At 40.1% G+C, this 20,656-nt stretch overlaps 1 protein-coding gene across 1 annotated transcript in view; it reads right to left on the bottom strand.

Annotated features, from left to right (window-relative positions):
- Window positions 1-9,743: 9,743 nt before the first annotated feature.
- FRK (fyn related Src family tyrosine kinase) overlaps window positions 9,744-20,656 on the bottom strand; it is a 55,026-nt gene continuing 44,113 nt past the window's right edge. Inside the window, exons 5-8 of the mRNA XM_062632474.1 lie at window positions 20,353-20,511; window positions 15,494-15,675; window positions 13,166-13,331; window positions 9,744-11,240 (exon numbers count right to left, since the gene is read on the bottom strand). Of these exons, the coding sequence (XP_062488458.1) occupies window positions 11,032-11,240; window positions 13,166-13,331; window positions 15,494-15,675; window positions 20,353-20,511 (716 nt within the window). The 3' untranslated portion in view covers window positions 9,744-11,031. The remainder of the gene's footprint in view (window positions 11,241-13,165; window positions 13,332-15,493; window positions 15,676-20,352; window positions 20,512-20,656) is intronic.

The following is a 20,656-nucleotide window of genomic DNA, read 5'->3' as shown; positions in this document are numbered from 1 at the left end:
GTTAAATAAAAATTATACGTTCACTGCACCTTTTGTACTTTGGAGTCTCCAGGGAAATCAGGCAGATCCCAAATTGTCAATCAGAAGCAAAAGGGGTTTTCAACATTTTAAGCAGGGCAAGTGTATCACCCCTCCCAGTTTTAGCCAAAGGAGTGGAATAGAAGAGAAACCCAACGGGAATCTGACTTTGACCCTCTTTCTGATTTCCCATAGCAGCACTGAACAGATCTTTTGTAACCTATTGTGAAGACTTTCTAAGATTTTAATATCCCCTCCTCCACCCCATCTCCTTTTCCCCCAACCCATAATCACTGGAAGCCAGCATGCAACTCAGTGATAAAGCAGGTTTGTTTGCAGTTGCAAAAAAAAAAAGACTCTGCTTTCTTAGAACAGTCCTCTGCTCATTCTTAAGCTTTCTTCTCCCAATCCCCCTGTCACAATTCAAAAATGTCATGTTAATGTTTTATAGGGAGACTTCTCCTGGCTCCTTCTTAGAAGCAGCAGTGTCCTTGAATAATTTATACCAGTGTGTTTCTGCTCTACTTTTTTCCTGGACTTCAGTAAGCTTCCATGAAGGAGAGGGAGGAGGAATCAAATACTCTAGCAAGTATCTGCCTCTGCATTCAGGGTTTGTCCTCCATCATTTTCCCCTGTCTGGAAAGACAGAAAAGGAAATTCTTCAGTCAGAAATGTTAAAGGTTGATTTTAAGTTTAAGACTAGCAGGGCATTCTGATAACACCTACAAGGATCACAGCAGGTAAAATCAGGTTGAGCAAACACCTGCTTGTCAGTACTGTGTTTGGCATAGTAACTGAAAGATCTTTTAGTGAAATATGAGGTAAGTAGGGAGTTTGACCATGCAGGGGTCTCCACCCAAGCCTTTACAATGCCTCCCAGGCTGTTTCATAACTTAAACCATTTACATCTTTGCTGAGGCAAATTTTAAAGCAAAGCAAGGCAAAGCAAAGCAAAGCAGAACAAAACCACACACATACAAAAAACATTACTACCACCACTCCCCCCCCCCAAATAAATTAAGAAATATATCCTGCAAAGGCTGCAGGACTGCTGCAGTGCCCCTTCTTTAAGCTGAAACACAGAGAAACAGAAAAGGGCAGGGGACGCCCAGGAGTGGGGCTCAGGCTGAAACCCCCCTGGCAGCAGCCAGAGGACAACTGTACCCTCCTCCAGCTACCAGGCCTCCTTAAAAAGCCTCCCTCCAGGGAGAGATGGCAGACCTGCCACCCAGCCGTGTACTGTGTCAGCTTGCTGCCTGATGCAAAGTCTGTGCTGAAGGTGCTCTCCCAGCCAGGGCTGTTTGTCCTTGGCTGTTCCCTTAACCCCCAGTCTGCAACCTCTGGTGCAAATGCCCTAGTTTGTAGCAACGTCCTGCTTCTTCCAGGCATTTCTGCAAGGCTATCATCAGCATGTGCAGAGGACAGGTCATCTGATCTTGGTTTATCGCCGACTCCTCTGAAGGAATGTATTTCTAGGTTACATTTCTAAATACATGTATGAAAACTTGAGCTATATTATTATTTCATAGCTTTCTACTCATTAAGATAGAAACCAAGTGGTTAATGTAAGATGTGAGGTTCCCAGAGATGTGGGTCTGCCCCCCAGCTCTGCTCTGAGCCAAAGATCCTGGTTCAAAGTGGGGAGATAGATGCCATGAATGACACATTGCTGCTCTCACTACAGAGACTGGCGTACTTTGAAATACCAGAAGGTTTCTTAACTGCCACAGAAATATATTCATGTTGAGAGTATGCAACTGTAAATTTTAATTTTGGTCATAAAATGTAAAATATAATAAAGTAAGGGGTCAGGTGTTTTTAGCCTTAAGAAGCAGCACCATTATGATTTAGATATCAGTCGTAAGTTAACTCCAAATCAATATTTGACAGTTGCACTATATTTAAATTATATTGCTGTAAAGTACATTAAGAATTCACTGTTGAGCATACAGTTATTCCACAGCTCATGGTAAAGAAAGGCCAATGTAATAAACAATTTATAACTGTAAGCATGTTTCCTGCAATAAAGTTCAAAAACTCATCCTAAATAAATCTTGTGCAATGTGTTATTATAACTCATAATTTAGTTATATGAAGAATTAAAGAAATAAATTATGGTTATTCTCTAATACTCTGTATGCTTTATCTCTGTCTTTAAGAATCATTTCACATGATAATTGATTGCTGGAGCCACATCTCTTATCTGAAGAGCAAAAAAAAAGTTCATAAAATTATGTTAGAGCTTTGGGACCTCTAAGAGGGTATGATATGCACTCATCAGGCCTCCAGAAAACACAAGTATAGTGAACTATCTTATCATTGTATAAGGCAAGGATTAGCAAACGCACTTCCTTTATTAGCGTGACAATTGATTAGAGGAATCTTCTTGCATGCTTCTTAAGTGGAGGGGGTAAGTGGTTTCTGGAGTCAGACATTCAGTAACATGACTACCTACCACTGTTGTGCCAGGATGGGGGGAGCTATTGGATCACCCTGAAGATACTTCATCCTGCTGCTGACCCTACACAGTAATCTGTGGCATTACTGGGCTATACAGAGACAGAGCTACATGCTGTGAGCTTGGCAAAGGAATGTTTCCAACTTTCAGCTGACGCAGTCAGTTTGACACTAAAATGTTACACTTCTCAAGCTAAATTAAAATAAACTAGAATGTTCTAGACATTAGTAATGGCCTTGGTTAGGATTAGGTTTTCCGGTGAGACAAAAAAAGCTGAAAAAGCTACAAAATGAAAAGGGTAAAATTTAACATCCATACAAATCTGAAGATGGAAATGGATAACTGATCAAAACCCCAATTAATTTCCCTGAATTCTCTGCTTCCTTCCTCATGTAGTTATACTCTTCTGAAAAATCATGTTAACCTAAGTCCTTAATCTACTTCTGCTAATATAGAAAGTCACTGGCAGTAGGAGTGGGTCTTCTGCTAGGGCAACTTGAAGTCTTCTAAACTCTCTCAAAGATCATGGGAAAGAAGCTGAGCAGGGTATAAACACTTGCCAAAACAAAGCCTTTGCCTCCAGAATTTCAAAGGCAAGAGCATTGTCTTGGCTGTGTGCGAGCTCCAGCACGTACCAGTGTTTTTTTCAGAAATCAGAGGTCTCATCCACATCCAGTCAGAAAAGATCTCCATTAGGAGCTGCTATTTTCAAAGAGCCATAGTCAGATGACAGCAGCAATCCCAGCTGGACAGTCTGAAAGTGGCTGGGGCAATCCTACACACATCCACAGAGCACAAATACTTGTCACCAGTGTTTGCTTTACAGGATTGTAACTAAAGGCAGAGTTTTCCTTAAAGACAATGGACAGTGATGACATTTCCTCTCAGTTTTGGTCTCCGATGTGTGTTTGTTTTTTGAGGTAGATTGCCTGGGAGTCAGACCCTCATGTAGTAACTGTACAGGTAGAAAAAGAGCATACCAGCCTGCCCTCCAACCAAACCACGGTTGCAGATTTATACTTTGGTAACATTTTATTAGACTGTAGTCATGACCTGTGTCAATGATTCTTCTACTAAAAGTCTAGTCCATTTTCTAATTCTAGTCTCACAGCAACGTGCCAGATCAATATTGAGAGTCTAGGAATTTAGGGAATCATCACAATCTCTGTTGCCCTGCCATCAATGAATTTCTCTTCCCACTACTCCTTCCTACAGAAATAGGCCTGTGTTTCTCTTTTAGGGAAGGTGGCTGTGAAGTTTGTGATGTAACAGCTCTCATACCTCATTTCTTTCAAAATCCAGAACCTTATTAATCTGACTACAGTGATATTATTCATTGATAGTTGAGGAGTCACAAAGATCTTTAAGTCATTTCTCATTAACTCTAAAGGTCAGCTTTGACAGAATCTTATTACCTTAATTTAATGTATGTGGGTGTGTGTGGCAGAGCAACGGTTAAATAAATCAGAGAAGACCTGTGGGCTTCTGATTTGTTACTGTATGTCTTTCTTTCTATAACAGATTTGTTATCTGGCAGGGATAAGTATGGATGAGAGCCAGCTTGCTAAGTAAGGATACACACAATGCTGATGGTGAAACTGGAAGAAGAGAGATAGTTATTACTGAAGTGTTGTGATAAGAATGTAGGCTCAGGTGACATTTCTGACTTTGCAGAACTGGTGCCTACATCCAAAAGGTGAGATAAAAAGAACGGAGATATTCATTTTTGAAACTTTTATTTTGGTGCAAAGTGAGTAACCCAGACTCAAGGAGCTCTAGAGGAACATGTAAACTCATTTTTCGTTCTTCTGGCTTCTAATAGGGATGTGGAACTGAGATGCTGGTGATGCCACAAATTGGACAAGTATTTATTTCTAAGAAACTCCCTCATCAAAAAAAGAACACTGGAGACACTGTGTTCTATTTTTGGTAATTTTAAATGTTTGGCAGAGTAATGGAGCACTTTGGAATACAAGCAGGTTTTGCTGATTGCAAATGTAAATAAACTAAGTATAAAAACAGCCAAGTAAATTTTCTAAAATATTAAGAACTGAAAGAAAAAATGAGAGAAAAAACAATGCTAAAAACCATCATGACCAACAAGAAAAACCTTAACATTATTAGATAATCTTCTAAGCAGGAATATAACTGCAGCCGCAGAGAGAGAGAAAATAAACTGTATGATGCTGTATATACATTTGAATTCTCTAGTATATATAAACACAGAAGTCCAGTCAATATACTTAGATATTTATCTCAAAGAAATTAGAGAAAACAATGCAGTGCAATATGCTTTTCTTTAATAAGGTAAATAGCACAATAAGCTTATAATCTTCAAGGCTCAACTTTTTTTATTTCAGAAAAAGAACAGAAAAAAATTCTTATTCCTCAACATAACTAAAAAGTCTTTTTATTCTGTGGAAATTCTAATCTTACTGTAATAACACCGGTAAAGAACTGGGGAGAAGAGGAAGAAAGGATGAAGTTGTTGCATACCTGTCTTCTCACATATCTGTTTAATTTTTGCAGAATTCATTTTATTAAAAATAGTGGTGGGAACCAAGGTAGTTTTCCATCAAGTTTTTCATTTCTAGTGATATGTAGATCCAGAAATTAGCTAAAACACATCTCTAGAATACTGAATGCTTGAAAAGTACATTTTCATTTTCTTTATATCAAAATAAGGAAGGACTGAATTCTTCAGCACAATGTAGCTGTGAAGATTAAAATGCCAAAGTACTTTTCAGTGATTTCCCCAGCTTGCTTATAAATGTCATTGATTTTTTTCTTTTGTATTAGTCATTCCTGAGAAGCCTGAGACTGAACAAATAAATTGCATGGACCTGCTAGCAGCAGTCATGGATAGAATGAAGTCTTTCATAGGTCCCAGTTCAGCATTTTGTTTGAGCATATGCAGAGTTCTTCCAGGCACACTTTTGCAGCAGCTGGCTAAGGCAGGGATCTGTCACACACTGGAGAACACATCTGGCCCATATGTTGTTGGAACAGAATGGAAGCCACACAGATTTCCATAAAAATGCATCACACATCTGTGTCTCTCTGAGCACAGTGGCACAGCTCTTATATGCAGCATTTTTATCTGCTCCAAGATCCACATACTACAAATAGCTGACCAGCAAGACAACATAACCATGGGAGCATTGTGTGGACATGATTCTACAGCACTTTGTAAAGGAATGAAACAGAAGCACATAGGAGAGCATAAGGAGTGATCACATGAATGAGTTGTGTGCTCCATTTCTGTACACTGATAGTTTATTGAGTCTGAACCACAATAAAATAATGCATTGTGCTAGTTCTTGTGTACTGTAAGTTACAAATCTATACAAAGAAAATTGCTGCTGAAGTCATTCAGAGGGCAAGTACCAAATACAATGGAGAAAAGAAAGAAAACAGTACAAGTAATAGAAGGTTCCCTGTTGCCCTATCACATGTTTAGTATCCGTGCATATGTTCTTGAATGCAGATTAGGTAAGCAAAGGTTCTCCAATAGAAGTCAAAAATAAACACTAGGGACTCCCTAACACAGCTCAATTGCATTGCTCCATAACTTTCTGAAGAATGGAGAGTTCAGGAAAAATAAAGGTTCTTTCTTTCTGGTTGGACATTTTTAAGTTATCTTTTGAAGGACCATATAAAATGATTTAGTTCTCAAAAAATAACTGAATTACATAAATAAAACATTACACAAAAGACATCTCAGTGCAATTTATGTGAAGTGAATTTCACAAGGACTTGTCTATTGTAGAAAATTCAACTTATCGCTTCTGATCCTTTTATTCTATCTAAACATAGAAATTTATGTCAGTTCAAAAAAAATCTATTACTGTTTCTCATAAGTGAGTCCATTATTTTCCCTCTATGATCGATCAGGTAAAAACAAGTGCAATAGATATCTCTAGCAGAACCTTGAACATAAAAGACCTCAAGAACAGAATAAGTTAAACTCATCTCACTGTGCACTATAACTCGAAACGATAACCTTGATGCTTAATTTAAATCAAGTCATAGCAAAGACTTCTGACTATAATTGTTATCTGTCATATAAATAAAATTATTATAAAATGAAATTGGACTTGGAAAGGTATGGTTTTGCTTGCTGCATCGCTTGTAAGCAAATTGAAATCTGCAAAGTTTTATAACCCTTTGCCACATTCTTCCTACAGACTTTTTCAGCAATGGAGCCATTTGACTGCAAAAATATGGAAAGAGCTGAAAACAACTGATAAGTTTCCACATTGCTCTCTATTTCCAGAGCTTTGCTAATTCCATTGTATTGCTGACTTTTTCTCTTTGTTCCCCTGCCAGACCAGGGAAAAAGAGATGCAAAATTAGAGCTCATGTTAGAGTATATATCGTTTCACTGGTATAACAGCAGTTTACAGACAGGCAAAATAAGGCAGCAAGTGCAAGTGCATGGTTTTAAGCCAGAAAAAGAAGCCACAGGATCTCAACAGGAGCCCAGCATGCCAGGCTGTATTATCTGGAGGTCATCACATGCAGGTGCCTGCTCCACACACAGCTCAGCAGGATGCAGCTCACTGGCAGGCTCTGCTCCTCTCAGCTAAAGGTGGTTCATGAGGCCACGCTTGGTAGAGGTAGCTTGGCTAATTTCAGTTTGTAAAATGGGGTTATTACACACACCCCTCAGCAAAGAGTCCCATCTCTCCTAGATAACTTCATAGTAGCAAACAGAATGAAGCCTGCTAGGGGTGTTTTAGAGGAGAAACCCATTTTTTGGTGGTGACTCACCATTTCAAGGAGCCTCTCTCTCTCTCTTTTGGCTATAGGAGAAATTACAAATACAAGGTATTCAGCTTACCCGGATGAACAGACCTTCTATTCCCTATGTATTGGTTTAAGAGGATAGTTACCGTACAGGTGTGCTTTATTCAGAATTAGAGATTGATGACTACAAAAAGGGAAATATAACCCCCATTTTCAGGAAGGGGAAAATGTATGACCCAGGGAATTACAGACCAGTCAGTCTCACCTCTGTGCCTGGCAAAATCTTGGAGCAGATTCTCCTGGAAAGCAACAAAAAAAAAAGCAACAAGGTGCTTGGTGACAGCCAGCATGGCTTCACTAAGAGGAAATCCTGCCTGACCAATTTGGTGGCCTTCTGTGACAGGGCTACAGAACTGATGGACTGGGTAGAGCAGTTGATGTCATCTACCTGGACTTGTGTAAAGTGTTCTACACTGTCCCGCATGACATCCTTGTCTCTAAATTGGAAAGACATCAATTTGATGGATGGACCACTCGGTGGATAAAGAACTGGCTGGATGGCCACACGCAAAGAGTTGTGGTCAATGGCTCAATGTCCGGCTGGAAACCAGTAACGAGTGGTGTCCCTCAGGGATCGGTGTTGGGACCGGTCTTGTTTAACGTCTTTGTCGGTGACATGGACAGTGGGATTGAGTGCGCCCTCAGCAAGTTTGCCGATGACACCAAGCTGTGTGGTTAGGTTGATACGCTGGAGGGAAGGAATGCCATCCAGAGGGACCTTGACACGCTTGTGAGGTGGGCTGATGCCAACCTCATGAAGTTTAACCATGCCAAGTGCAAGGTCCTACACCTGAGTCGGAGCAATCCCAGGCACAGCTACAGGGTGGGCAGAGAAGAGATTCAGAGCAGCCCTGCGGAGAAGGACTTGGGGGTGTTGGTCAGTGAGAAAATGAACATGAGCCAGCTTCAGTGTGCGCTTGCAGCCCAGAAAGCCAACCGTATCCTGGGCTGCATCAAAAGGAGCGTGACCAGCAGGTCGAAGGAGGTGATCCTGCCCCTCTACTCTGCTCTTGTGAGACCTCACTTGGAGTATTGTGTGCAGTTCTGGTGTCCTCAGCACAAAAGGGACATGGAACTGTTGGAACAAGTCCAGAGGAGGGCCATGAGGATGATCAGGGGACTGGAGCACCTCCTGCATGAAGACAGGCTGAGGAAGTTGAGGTTGTTCAGCCTGGAGAAGAGAAGGCTGTGTGGAGACCTCATAGCAGTCTTCCAGTGTCTGAAGGGGGCCTGTTTAGATTGGATATAAGGAGGAAATTCTTTACTGTAAGGGTGGGGAGGCAACTGGAATGGGTTGCCCAGGGAGGTCTGAATGCTTCATCCCTGGCAGTGTTCAAGGCCGGGTTGGACAAAGCCTTGGGTGATATGGTTTATTGTGAGGTGTCCCTGCCCATGGCAGGGGGGGTGGAACTGGATGATCTTAAGGTCCTTTCCAACTCTAACTATTCTATGATTCTATGTCACTTCAGTAGAGTCCTACAAAATCCTTCTACTCAAGGGCAGAGGCCAGTACAGTGCAGCTTGGACCAGTTGGTCTAATCTGGAACTCTGAAAACTTTGTTATTCCCCTGCTGTAAGTTTTTCTTTCTTTCTTTTTGTCCTGGTAGCTCATCTATGAACTGCACATATCTGTGCTTTTTAAAACTGCATTTTTTTCATCAACAGTTCTTTTGAGTTGGGCAAACTCAGCTTTCATTTGCAACACTCTTAATGCTTTAAGTCTGAAAAGTCATTTTAGAAATAGTGAATGAACATCAAAATTGCAAGCTTGAGGCAGAGATCTTTCCAAATAACAGCATTCCTGTTCTTATTACATAAACCTGCTCTGTGGGATTTGCTAACCTCATCCTGTAACTCGGTTAAACACAGCTCCTAGCCAGATGAGAGACACGGATTGATGGAGGTTTGATATTCATAAAAAACTCTGGTTGGGGCCATGATCCAGTAGCTAGCATGAGTCTCAAAACAAACATGGATGGAGGACAGCAGGCGACTTTAGCTAGGAGTCTCCCATTTCCCTTCATGCCAATTCTTATCAGGATGGGTTTTGAAAAGCCATTTAACCTCTTCTTCTTTCAGAGTGGATGATTACTTTCCAAAATTGCATGGATGCTATGACAGATAATTAATTATTGTTGTCTCATGCTTTATAAATTTAATTAGTATAAAGATGGTTAGCAGGAAGAAACAGTGCATAGAAAATGAAGGTGAACGGAGACGCAACGCTAGGAAGGCTCCAAGTGTAGTAAGATAGAAAGCATAGAAAAACAATAAATAAGGAAAGGAGTTTTAAATAGCAAGAGATGTGTATGAAAGAAGAAAAAGGTGTGCTGCCTTCCAAAAGTAGAGGAGGGGAAAGGGAAATTAAAAATTAGAAGCAAGGCACTGAGATGAATTGATTTGAAGTATAAAGAAAAGAAAAGAAAATGAAAAAAGATGTAATAAAAGCCACACAATCTTTAAAGTAATGAATCTTTTCATTTATTTATACCCTTTTTTTATATGAAAAGAAAATGGTAGACCACTCATACTGAGCTCACACTATGTTAGCACAATACAGCTATTAATTCCTGGATTATGTTGTTAAATAATTAACTTGTGCATCATAAGTAAATAATTAAACCTTGGTTCTCTAAACCTAACTGCGAACATAAAACTGGCAGAGTGATACCAGATTTTAGCAGAACCAATATTGTAGTAAATTAGACAAACTGCAAAAATATTCTAAAATCTGTAGCTGTAAAGACTGTTAGCAGAAGCACTTGGGCTCCATTTCCCCATGGAACAAAATAAAATGGACCATCTATTATTTAAACCTCCTTTATTAAAGTTTCATCTGGAGAATATGGAACCATGGATTGCTAGTTGCTCTGCAAAATACCTAGATCTGCCCTGGGTCTTGTCCTGTTGGAAAGGGTCTGTGATTTTGGCAGCAGGATGGGAAAGGGTGTCACTGTAGAAGGCTAAGGCAGTCTTGAGTTCATGTTAAAATATCCTTTCCTCCAATATCCCTAAAATGAAGAACTACAAAACAAATCCTTACACCTCAGTGGACAGTAATTCACCAGTTCCATGGCATTATTTAATAATACTAAGAACAAGCAGCTTTTAAATCTAATAATATTTACTCTTGTGAAAGAGGAACAGTAAACAAATTAAAAAGAATCATTCTTTGCATCCACAGCACAAAATAATTCCTTTTCTCCCATGAACATCTGTTTTATTTTCTGATATAGCAAAGCACAGGTACAGTCTAAGCAGGGCAATTAATCTGGATTCTGCCATCATCACCATCACGCTATTATTTTTATATTATTTTACAGTGAGAGGTCATTGGAAGCACAGATCCTGCTGTGCAGAGTCATCACATTCCTTCATGAGAACAACATGGTAGGAACAAAAAATCTAAGGAGCAGCAAATAATCATTCCAACAGAAAAATGACAAAACACTACAGTGGTTATCGAGCAACACTCATTTCATTTGTTCATTCTTGCAATTTGGTGTTTAAAAAATAAATAGAAGACATTTTAATTTTTAGAAGCCCCCACCCCTCCAGGTCCCTGATGCTTTGTCTCACAAAACACTTGCTAGCAGCAAGAATTTGAACTGTCTGAGTACCAGCACAGGGAGGAAAACATACCAGAATTCCTCAGCACTCCCTAAGAATCTCCACATCTGGGCTCAGGCTGATTCCACAGCCATGCTAGTAGGGTCTGTCCTTCCGTCCCTGCCTGGGGGTTCATTTCACCAAGCCTGGGCATGGGCATAGGCAGAGGAGTCGGCCTCAAAGTAGCACTCAAGCTGCCCACAGAGGGCCTCAAAGGTGGGGCGCCCACCTGCCTCTGCACTCCAGCACTGCAGCATCAGCTCATAGAGAGGCACCGGGCAGGTCTTTGGCTGAGGAAGTCGGTACCCCTTGTCCAGCATCTGGACCACCTGGTGTCCTGGCATCCCTGTAAGCAGAAAGGAGTTCATCAGACTGCTGGGGGTCTACTTAGTGATGCCACATGTCTGTATCTGTTATTGAGATAAGGCAATGGGATGCCTCACTGAAAAGTACACCTGCACACTGAGGGCAGAGCTGGCCTCAGCAGGTGCCTTCAATGGCCACAAGCCACAGCAGTCACTGGAAGATCCCACACCAGCAGCTAAAAACACATCCAGCATCTCCCAGCCCCTTTGCCCCAACTAAGCCACCTGAGAGGTATAGCGAATGAGTTGTTCTGTGTGGGAGGCTTTTTCTCCACCACATGAGTTTGCTGAAATTTTTCTGAGATCTATTTTCCTTAATTTATTCCTAAATGTCCCTAGTCTCAGCGACTCCAAAATATCCCAAGAAAATCTGCCCTAATTCTGAATTTTTCTCACATTTAGAAAGTTTTCCCTAATATGACCCTTAAATTTCCTCTGGAGCAGCTATGTGGTGGCATCCTGCCTGCTCTGTCACTACAAGTCACGGAGAAGAAACCACTCCCCTACATTTGCTATACATTTCTATATTAAGACTATTGTCCTTCCCTTCTAATTTTTACTCTTTTAATTAAATCTTGAATTATGTAACTTTTTCTTCTTTTCCTTAGATCTCTAAATGGTATTTCCTCTCTACATTACCCACTGTGTATCAATATACCTCTTCTCCTAATTAATTGCTGAGGCCAAGCTCCTGAAAGTAACATCAAGTAAGCAAATAGCCATAGCAAAAGCACATTTTTTACTGTTTAAGTCACAGGTAAACTACGCCTTTGCAAAGGGATAATGCTGAACATATTTTCAGACAATACTGAGAATTATGGTCTTTCTTACACATAATTTATACTTGAATAGTTTATTTATGTGTGCGTGTCCATATGCCCAGACCTATAGTTTATATAAGAAAGAGTTGAGGGGTTTGGGCTTTTGTTTCCTTTTATTTTTTTTTCCTCTTTTCAGAACAGTTTCACAGGCGGTGAGGGTAGGAATCAAAAACAAAATCAATTTTTCCTTTTACAGGAAGTACCAGTTTGGGACCCTGTGAAATGTAGCGTATGATGAACACAACACCCCTCAGGCCTATACAGATGCAGCATAACTTTTTTTTTGCTTTAGTCCTTCCCTTGTGTTCTCCTCACAGCACAAAATGAGTCACAGTCAATCATCTCACTGATATCTTGTGTTATTGGAGGCACAGTTCCTTGAGCATTTCTCACAGTGCTAGGAATAATAGCAGCTCACATACTTTTAAGGTTGGTGGCATTTTATTCCTAATTCTTGTGATCTTTCTCTTTTTTAAGGCTTTCCACTGCAAAAGTCAAATATGAGGGAAGGGAGTAAAACCACTTGATTTATTTTTCATTCACCTTCTTCCTGAACTGCCTGTGCAGAACTACTTCATGCATAATAATCTTTTTCCTTATGAGAGATCCTAAAAAAATAAATTAAAAAAAACAAAAAACAAAAAACAAATCCTAAACAAATTCTCTCCTCCTCAAAAAAAAACAACAAACAAACAAACAAAACAACAACAACAACAACAAAAAAAATCCACCGAGGTCAGGGTGGGAGACAGAAAAACCTTCCCTTTTTCCACATTCCAAGAACTGGCATCTTTGTCTGATGTTGGAGGGAAAAAGACAGCTGGCTGAGGTGCCTGCACAGTGCAGGTTGGCTCCAGCCAGGGAAAGCTCAAACGGCTGCTAATCACACCCTTTGGAAAGCTTCCAGGTAGCCTGGGGCAGCCAGAAGGTCTGACCCACTAAATGGACCTCATCTGAGCAGCCTTTTTTCTTTATTTACAGTTTTAACCTTTAACATGCCCGTAGTACAAGTACTCAATTTTTTTGTGTTGTCATTCTTAAAGCAAGAAAACATTAGGCATCATTTTTTAGGTAAAAGCACTTACCAGCATAAGGCATCTTCCCATAGGTGATTATTTCAAACAGAAGTATTCCAAATGACCAGACATCTGACTTAATGCTGAATTTGTTGTACCGGATTGCCTCTGGGGCTGTCCATTTCACTGGAAGTTTTGTTTCAGGCCTAGCTTCATATATGTTTTCATTTTCCACCTGTCACGGGTAAAACAAGGCAAAGCACTTAAGCACCCAACTAAGCTAAGCATGTGCTTAACCTTATCATCTTTCATCCAAGCACTTGCCTTTCATGGTGTTAAAGCATACACTTTCTGAAGTCTGTTGTTGAACTGGGCTTCACAGTTGTGCAATGCTACTGTTCATCAGAGGCTTTTCTAAAGCATTCATCATTTCAAGTGAGCCCACAGCGTTGGAGTGGTTCATGATTAATTATGACCTGCTTCTGTGAATTCTGGACCTGGCATGCATGATTTCAAGTCTGTCAGGAGTGGCAGTGTAAGCATCCTGCTGACAATAGAGACCAAATGGTTCTACGTCTGATCTTTAGTAAACACAGAAGGCAAGAGGAAGAGCTAATAAATTTCAGAATGTTTCTTCTGTGATTTACTGCAGTGCTGAAGGGCCATTGACTTTGATAACAATCACTTAAGCAGGTTTTGAGGACTAAAGAACAAGCTCTAACTTATTCAAAATAAAATATTAGCTTACAGTGGATCCAATTAATTCATGTAAAATGAAGATGAAAGGCACATAAAAAAAAGACAAATTATTTACTTGCAAATTTGAGGAATCATATCCTTAAAGTTTTACAGCACAGATATCTAAACTTTATTCTGTCTTTGATTCCTACACATAATCTAGTGTATATCAGTCACATCCAAACCTTGGTCAGGCTTTTCACATGCAAATCCAGGCAAATGTGTACAAGATTTTGTTTGATTTTTTTTTTTTTAATACAGAATGCACATTTCCCATCTGTCGTGCCCTATACTGCTGAAAAGACTGGTTGTTACTGTTTTGTATCTATGTCTACGGACCTACTGATACAGCTAGCATCTTGACCATACTGTTCATCTCTAGAAACAAGAAATTATTTCATTATGCTAATTAACACATACAGAAATACAGATTTTATTTCTCACACCTACCCTGGGATCTTTGAATGTGACCATGTTAGTGCTTTGGCTTAGGAGACAGAATACTCCTAAGAAAGTCTGCCAAGATGACTCTATGACAGAGCGTCTCAGTAAAGCTCAGTTTCAACAAGAAATGTCAGCACCTGTAAATTATTACTTTCTTTAGTGAGGACAGAGGAGAACTATCCATTGTAAGCATTGTTCATTTCAAAATATATATTTTTCATGTTAAAAAATGTGTAATCTAAACTTATGCATAAATAGAAGAATCAAAATTATGCAAAAAAGCACTTTCCAAGTCCCTTGATGCCATTGCCTAGTCATTATTCTATACTTCAGTATGTAATAAATCCAACTCTGTTATGAACTTCAATTTCTGCTGCTTGAATGGAAAGAAACAAACAAGAAGCAGAGGGCTTTTTTCTTCATTTTTCTTCTCAGTGCAAGAATATAAATCAATAAAAACAATAATAAGACCTCAGAAATTATGGATTACATGTTGAAATCCATAAAATATGGCAAATCAAATCTTTCCAACTATGATAAAATCATTTTCAGACTTAGGAAATCTCATTTCTAAACCACAGCTCTTTCCTAGGGTGATGTTGGTCAGCACTATTTGGCATTCCACATCCTCAAGGGCTAGAGACAAAAAAAAAACAGTGCAATGGGAAAGAACTTGAAACACATCAGATTTAAAGCTCTAAGAGCTTATGTTATGAACTCCACTGTTAGCCACAGAGAGGAATAAGGTCCCTTTATGATTACTACCTGCACTTGCAAGCATCAAGGAGGCAGTGGGGAAGTGAACAAAGAGAGAATAGCTGTCAATACACTTTTTTATGCCTTCCCTCACAGGCTCAGGAATATAATCTTGCCATCATTCCTGTGATCTCTCTCCATGTGGCAGACACTAGTGTTGTGGACAAAGGTTGTGCAGCAAAACGTATTGCTTGCCACTCTCCTTCCTTGGTGGGTGAGTGGGAAGCAGATACTGGGATGCCATCTTCAGACTGACACAAAGGCATAGGCCAGCTTCTAACCTTGCATGGGATAACACAGGTAGAGGATACAAGTGAACACAGTAGAGGTCCTTGTCTCCCTGGGCATGCTTTTTGCCTGAACCCAGCAATGCAGAGGCTACAGTTCATCTTTTAGTTGACCTCCTCCACCTTGTTACCCGGAGTTAAAGTAGAGCCAGAACACCCTCTCACAACCCACCTTAAAAACTCTTGCAAGTCCGAAGTCTGCCACTTTGTAAACACTGTGTTCACCAACAAGAACATTCCTGGCTGCCAGATCCCGATGGATATAGTTTTGAGATTCAAGGTAAGCCATCCCCGAAGCCACCTGAGCAGCCATGTCTATCTGATGTGGCAGGAAGATTTGGGAGCCTGCATCTTCTGTTTAAAAGAAGATGAGAGAAAAGATAACATAATATTTATGTTATTAACATATAAATAATATCGTGTCTGGTTCAAACAGCCATGCAATACAATAAAGTAACAGCCCAACCAAATGGAAGAGGTTAGTCAATGACACTACTGAAAGTCATGCAGCTAACTTCACAACAACTAACAGTGCCTGTCCCATCTTCTTTAAAAGAGTAAATACTAAACACAGCAGTTGATCTAGGCCTGGAAGGAGCTGCTGACACAGTCCAAAGGAAAGGCATTTATCTGCTGATACAAAGGCAGATGTTTGCCTTTCTGACAAGTGCATAACCAGTTTCGAACTGCAAGAATTAATGTCAATACTCACTGAGAGTAGCCAAAGCTGACTGAAGATGGAAAAGCACAAGATTATCCTTGTTCCGTGTTCTCCAGTAATTCTTAATATACCATTTGCTGTCAACTGCAACTCTCATTTTCACTTTCCAGTCCACTTGACTACTTCACACTGTTCTCTCTGTTGCTGCTACCCAACAGTAGGACTCCTTGAGCTGCTTTCAAGTTGCCTGCCTGTCTAGAAGGACTTTCTGAAGCAATGTGCATGCCGTTCTGACCACTTGCTGTAAGATCAGCAAGTCTCAGATATAGAGATTTGGTAATCAAAGATTGCTGTTCAAATAAAGTAGTAGAAGAAATTTGAAGCAACTTGCCTCCACAAATGAAGGAAAGAGAGTTAGGCCATGAAAAACTGCAGCCAAAAATTGTAAGACAAGTACCCCCCCAAAAAAGTAATTTGAGTATACACACTAGAATACAAATTCAGGGCCTTTTTGGCATTTGGGGGGACAGCTGACCTCATAGAAAAGAATTTATACCCCGAGGTAATCTATTGTACGCCAAATCAGTGTTATATTCAGGCATCACTGTCACCCAAACTCAAATGCTGCAGCACTGAAGCATGAGTGCCTACCTCTGTAGCCTCTAAAATGGTTTCAACTTTCTGTTTCAGAATTTTAACAATACCAGAAAGCTGAGTGTTTGCTGCAAGGTTTATAGCAATTCTCCTTTCTCATTATGATGGCGACTTTTCCTTACAGCCTTTCTGCTAAATAAAAAAATTGTAGCTGGCGGTTTTCTATTGCTTACTTTGAATTGATTCCTGGGTAAGCGTGTCTTAGCATTGGTCTGCATAACCTCCTCCAGTTCTGGCATTTTATCTGACCTAACCTTGGAATCACCCCTTATGAAGAGTGTGAAATTCCATTGTTTATTAATCTACTCTGCAATATCCAGGCCTTGAATTTCCTGCTTATCTGGATGTTCTGAGATGAATAGGTAAAAGAAATGAATTTTAAATTATTAAATTTGCCCTGTATGTGCATTGTCCTACTTCCTTTTTGAGGCTAAAGTCATTGTCATGATAATCGAGCACTAAGATTATTTATTTCTATTGTGACTCAGAAAGTCTCTTCCTCTCACACACATATGTTTAATAGTTTCCTTGACCTTTAAAAAAGATAAGAAGAAAAATCAGGCTGTGTGGTAATCTATGGCTTAACCGTCAAGAAAATCCATCATCAGGCCACAGCATAATACAGCACTCTAAAAGCCTGATACGAGCTTGCTCAAGAGCCAAAACACAGCAATGTCACAGGGAAAAAAGGATGACTCATAAGCCTCGTGTTTCTAATGAGCTGCTTCGATGAGGACAGGAGCTGGAGCTGCTAACCCCTCCTTGTCTTATGCCCTGCAGGACACACAGGTGCACTGTGCTAAAGGACAAGGATGAGATCCACATCTAATGGTGAAGTTGCAGCTGAAAGATTTTTAATTCCATTGTGGCTTGTTTGGTACCCCAGACCAGGCTGGTCTACTGCCTTTAGCATATGGGCTGAGGAGGGGAAGAGGCCACAATTGCTCTGGATGCTGCAGTATTCCTTGGAGGGTTTGTCTGTGTGAGCTGGTTCGGCGCTGCTACTGCTCTGGAGCTAAAGAAGGAGAAGCTATAAGGAGGAGCCTCAGCTGACCAGGAGCTGCAAACTGCACAAAGATAGAGGATGAAAGCACAATTCTCTCTGGGATCTGAAGTCCAAATCATGTACAGTTGTCTCACAGAATTTTCTGACTATACTGCCAAAACTCCAGGTTGGGCCAGCCAAGCACACAAGTTCAAGCACAGGACTACATTAGTGCAACTACAGAGTTTTCCAGACCAGAGCCAGCTCCCATGTAGCTAGTTCAGAGCAGGTCAGAAAAGTTAACAGCTGTATTCATATGGGTATACATGTACTTCAGCTTGTTTTAAAGTTTTTTAAAGGAGGAAAAACTGCAACAAAAGAATAAAGTTAATATAACTTCCACACTCAAACCCAGGCACTACTGGTGAATTTATAAAACCTTCCATGACTTATTCTTTATCCTATAAAGAAAATGTACTGCCTCCATGTGCTTTTTTACTAATATTTTTTGACAAAACTATTGCCCCTATATGAAAAATTTATTAGAGAAAATATTAAAGAAGGCTTAGGGTCTACACCCTGTTCTAAGCAATCCTTCACAACTTCTCATATAGGCAAGACAGGAAAATATTCTCATTGACAGATGTCTGACATTAAATAAATAAATAAATAAATAAATAAATAAGCAGCACTTTCTCCATTTGAGAGCATTGCCTCTGTAATAATTCACTGAACCTCAAGACTGTGTCCCTGCCAGAACAAGCCCCAGGTCTATCAGACTTGATAAAAACACTCATACATTCTATGACAATTTCATTCACATTTAATAACAAAGAAAAGGTTTCAGTAGCATTTTTCTCATATTGGTGGCAGCTCAATAACTCTGCATAGCAGTGTTCATCAGGAAGTATCCCAAAGTACATTTACAGGGTGCACAGGGAATTCACATGCCCGTCATTATTAAGTAGCTGTCATTATGGTGGTACGCGATAGTCACTATGCATGAAATAGTAGAGATTTTTAAAGCTGGAAAAACATACCATGCATTTCTAGGAGGGGAAACTTGACCAAAGAACAATCTCTGGACTTCCCTTCTATTAGTTAGTTTTTAGTAGTTTGCCATATTTACCCATAGTGCACAAAGAAACCCAGTAGCCTTCTGGAAATATCTTCCTGCAGTGGCTGAGTATCAAGAAAGCTTATCAGGATCTGTGCACTGATCACCAGCCAATACAGATCACTTTGAGTCACAGGGCTTTACGCAAACTTCAAATCTCTTTCCTTATTACTCTTATTGACGACAACAACTTTTCTCTGACTAACATTTAACAAAGCACCTGGATCTCTGCCTCCTCCTCTCAGCTCTCTTTATCTCCCTGTGAACAGGCCATCAGACAAGGAGACATACCATTAGTGTGGGTTTCAACTCATCATTTTTACAGTTATCTTGACAGCCGCCTGGAAACCAGCTGACTTTCCTCGATCTCTCCAGGGCTACAGGAATGAGCATTTGGGCAAAGATCAGACCACATACATGCATTGCCCACAGCAAGGGAAGCTGCTGTGCAGCTGCTGTGCAGCTGCTGGCAGCTGATCCACACACAGGCTGCAGAGCTGATGCGTCCTGGACATGTTGTACTCTGTGCACAAACAGGCTAATTTGCACCTCTGCAATAGTTGTGACTCATCCTGTCTTTCTCAGAGCTATTTCTGTGGTGCAATAAATGTTTTAATGCACAGCAATCATTTCCTGATGTGCCAGGCTCTTTCAATCAGGTAAGTAGTAATCTGCTCTCAAAGGAACCAAACACAAGAATTTAGAGGAAATTTGTGCATTGCTACCTGTGGCCACTAAAAAAAAAGGCTGTAATTGGTCCGGTCCAAGCTCAATGCAGCCCATTCCTTGGTGAGGCTGTCACTCTACCAGAGATTTCTATTGCTGTAATTGTTCCTGGTCTCAGCCTCACTTAAAAAATGGTTCCAGAGAGAAGATGGCAGAAGGCATGTGACATGGTAAATACTGTTTGTGGTATTTAGCAGGGCTCTGCCTTATGGGCTGGAGAGAAAAAAAAAAAAAATTAGCAAGACAATTGCAGTGAACATTTTGTCTTCAAGAGATAGTGACAGCCTTAAAGACATTTAGCACCTCAGAGACATCTGCTAAACTGAAAACAGATAAAACTAGAATCAAGCATTTCTCAATAGCAGGGGTGAACTTGAAGTGCAATCATTATGCTAGTCTGCTTCATGCTGTACAACTTTATTTTTAATTATTATTTGCCTTCAAAAGAGCACTTTGAAGTGCTGCTGAAATAAAAGCCCTGATGCGATAGGCAAGGGACAAATTCACAGTGAAAGGCTATCCCTGCCTAGTAATAGATTTCAAAGCTGTTAAGTACATTTTGGGGAAGTGCCTCTATTTCATGTCAAATACAATAACCTATCCTTCTGGATGCTTATAGTTTTCTTCTGTCAGTGTATGTTCTCATCTACTCATAGAACAGGGTGAAAAAATGTGGGTCATTATAAGGCAGGATTCAAACTGTGAAAATACTTTGGCATGCCAAAAAATCATAAACCTCTTTCTTTCCTCTTTTCTCATCCCTACACATGACGAATAGTGTAGCCTTTGTATTAAATCAGAGTGCTGTACTTCTGTCTTTATGTTAGTGTATTTACTAAACTGTCAGCTGTAACACCCCTTGAAATGAGTTTATAGCCATTTGCTTACTTTGAAGGTATTCGAGAAGACTTCCATATCTCATCAGCTCAGTAATAATGTAAATTGGGTCCTCCAAAGTGCAGACAGCATAAAGCTGTATAAGCTTTGGATGTCTCAAGTTCTTCATTATTTGTGCTTCCCTCAGAAAGTCTTTTGGATCCATTGAACCTGAAACAACAGCATATAACAAAACATAAGCTGAGGTTATTAAAGGCCTTCCTACCAGCCTGGCAGTCTTAAGAGAATAACTGAGATTGTTTTCTGTCTTTCAAAGTACATTAGCATCTCAAATCTTCACAGTTCCCCCAGAAAA

Source organism: Pezoporus occidentalis, unplaced genomic scaffold (assembly GCF_034315485.1).
Source record: "Pezoporus occidentalis ecotype Australia unplaced genomic scaffold, CSIRO_AGI_Poc_V1 ctg39, whole genome shotgun sequence".
Taxonomy (NCBI): Eukaryota; Metazoa; Chordata; class Aves; order Psittaciformes; family Psittacidae; genus Pezoporus; species Pezoporus occidentalis.
The sequence above is the reverse complement of the archived record's forward strand: the minus strand, read 5'-3'. Positions and strand labels throughout refer to the sequence as shown.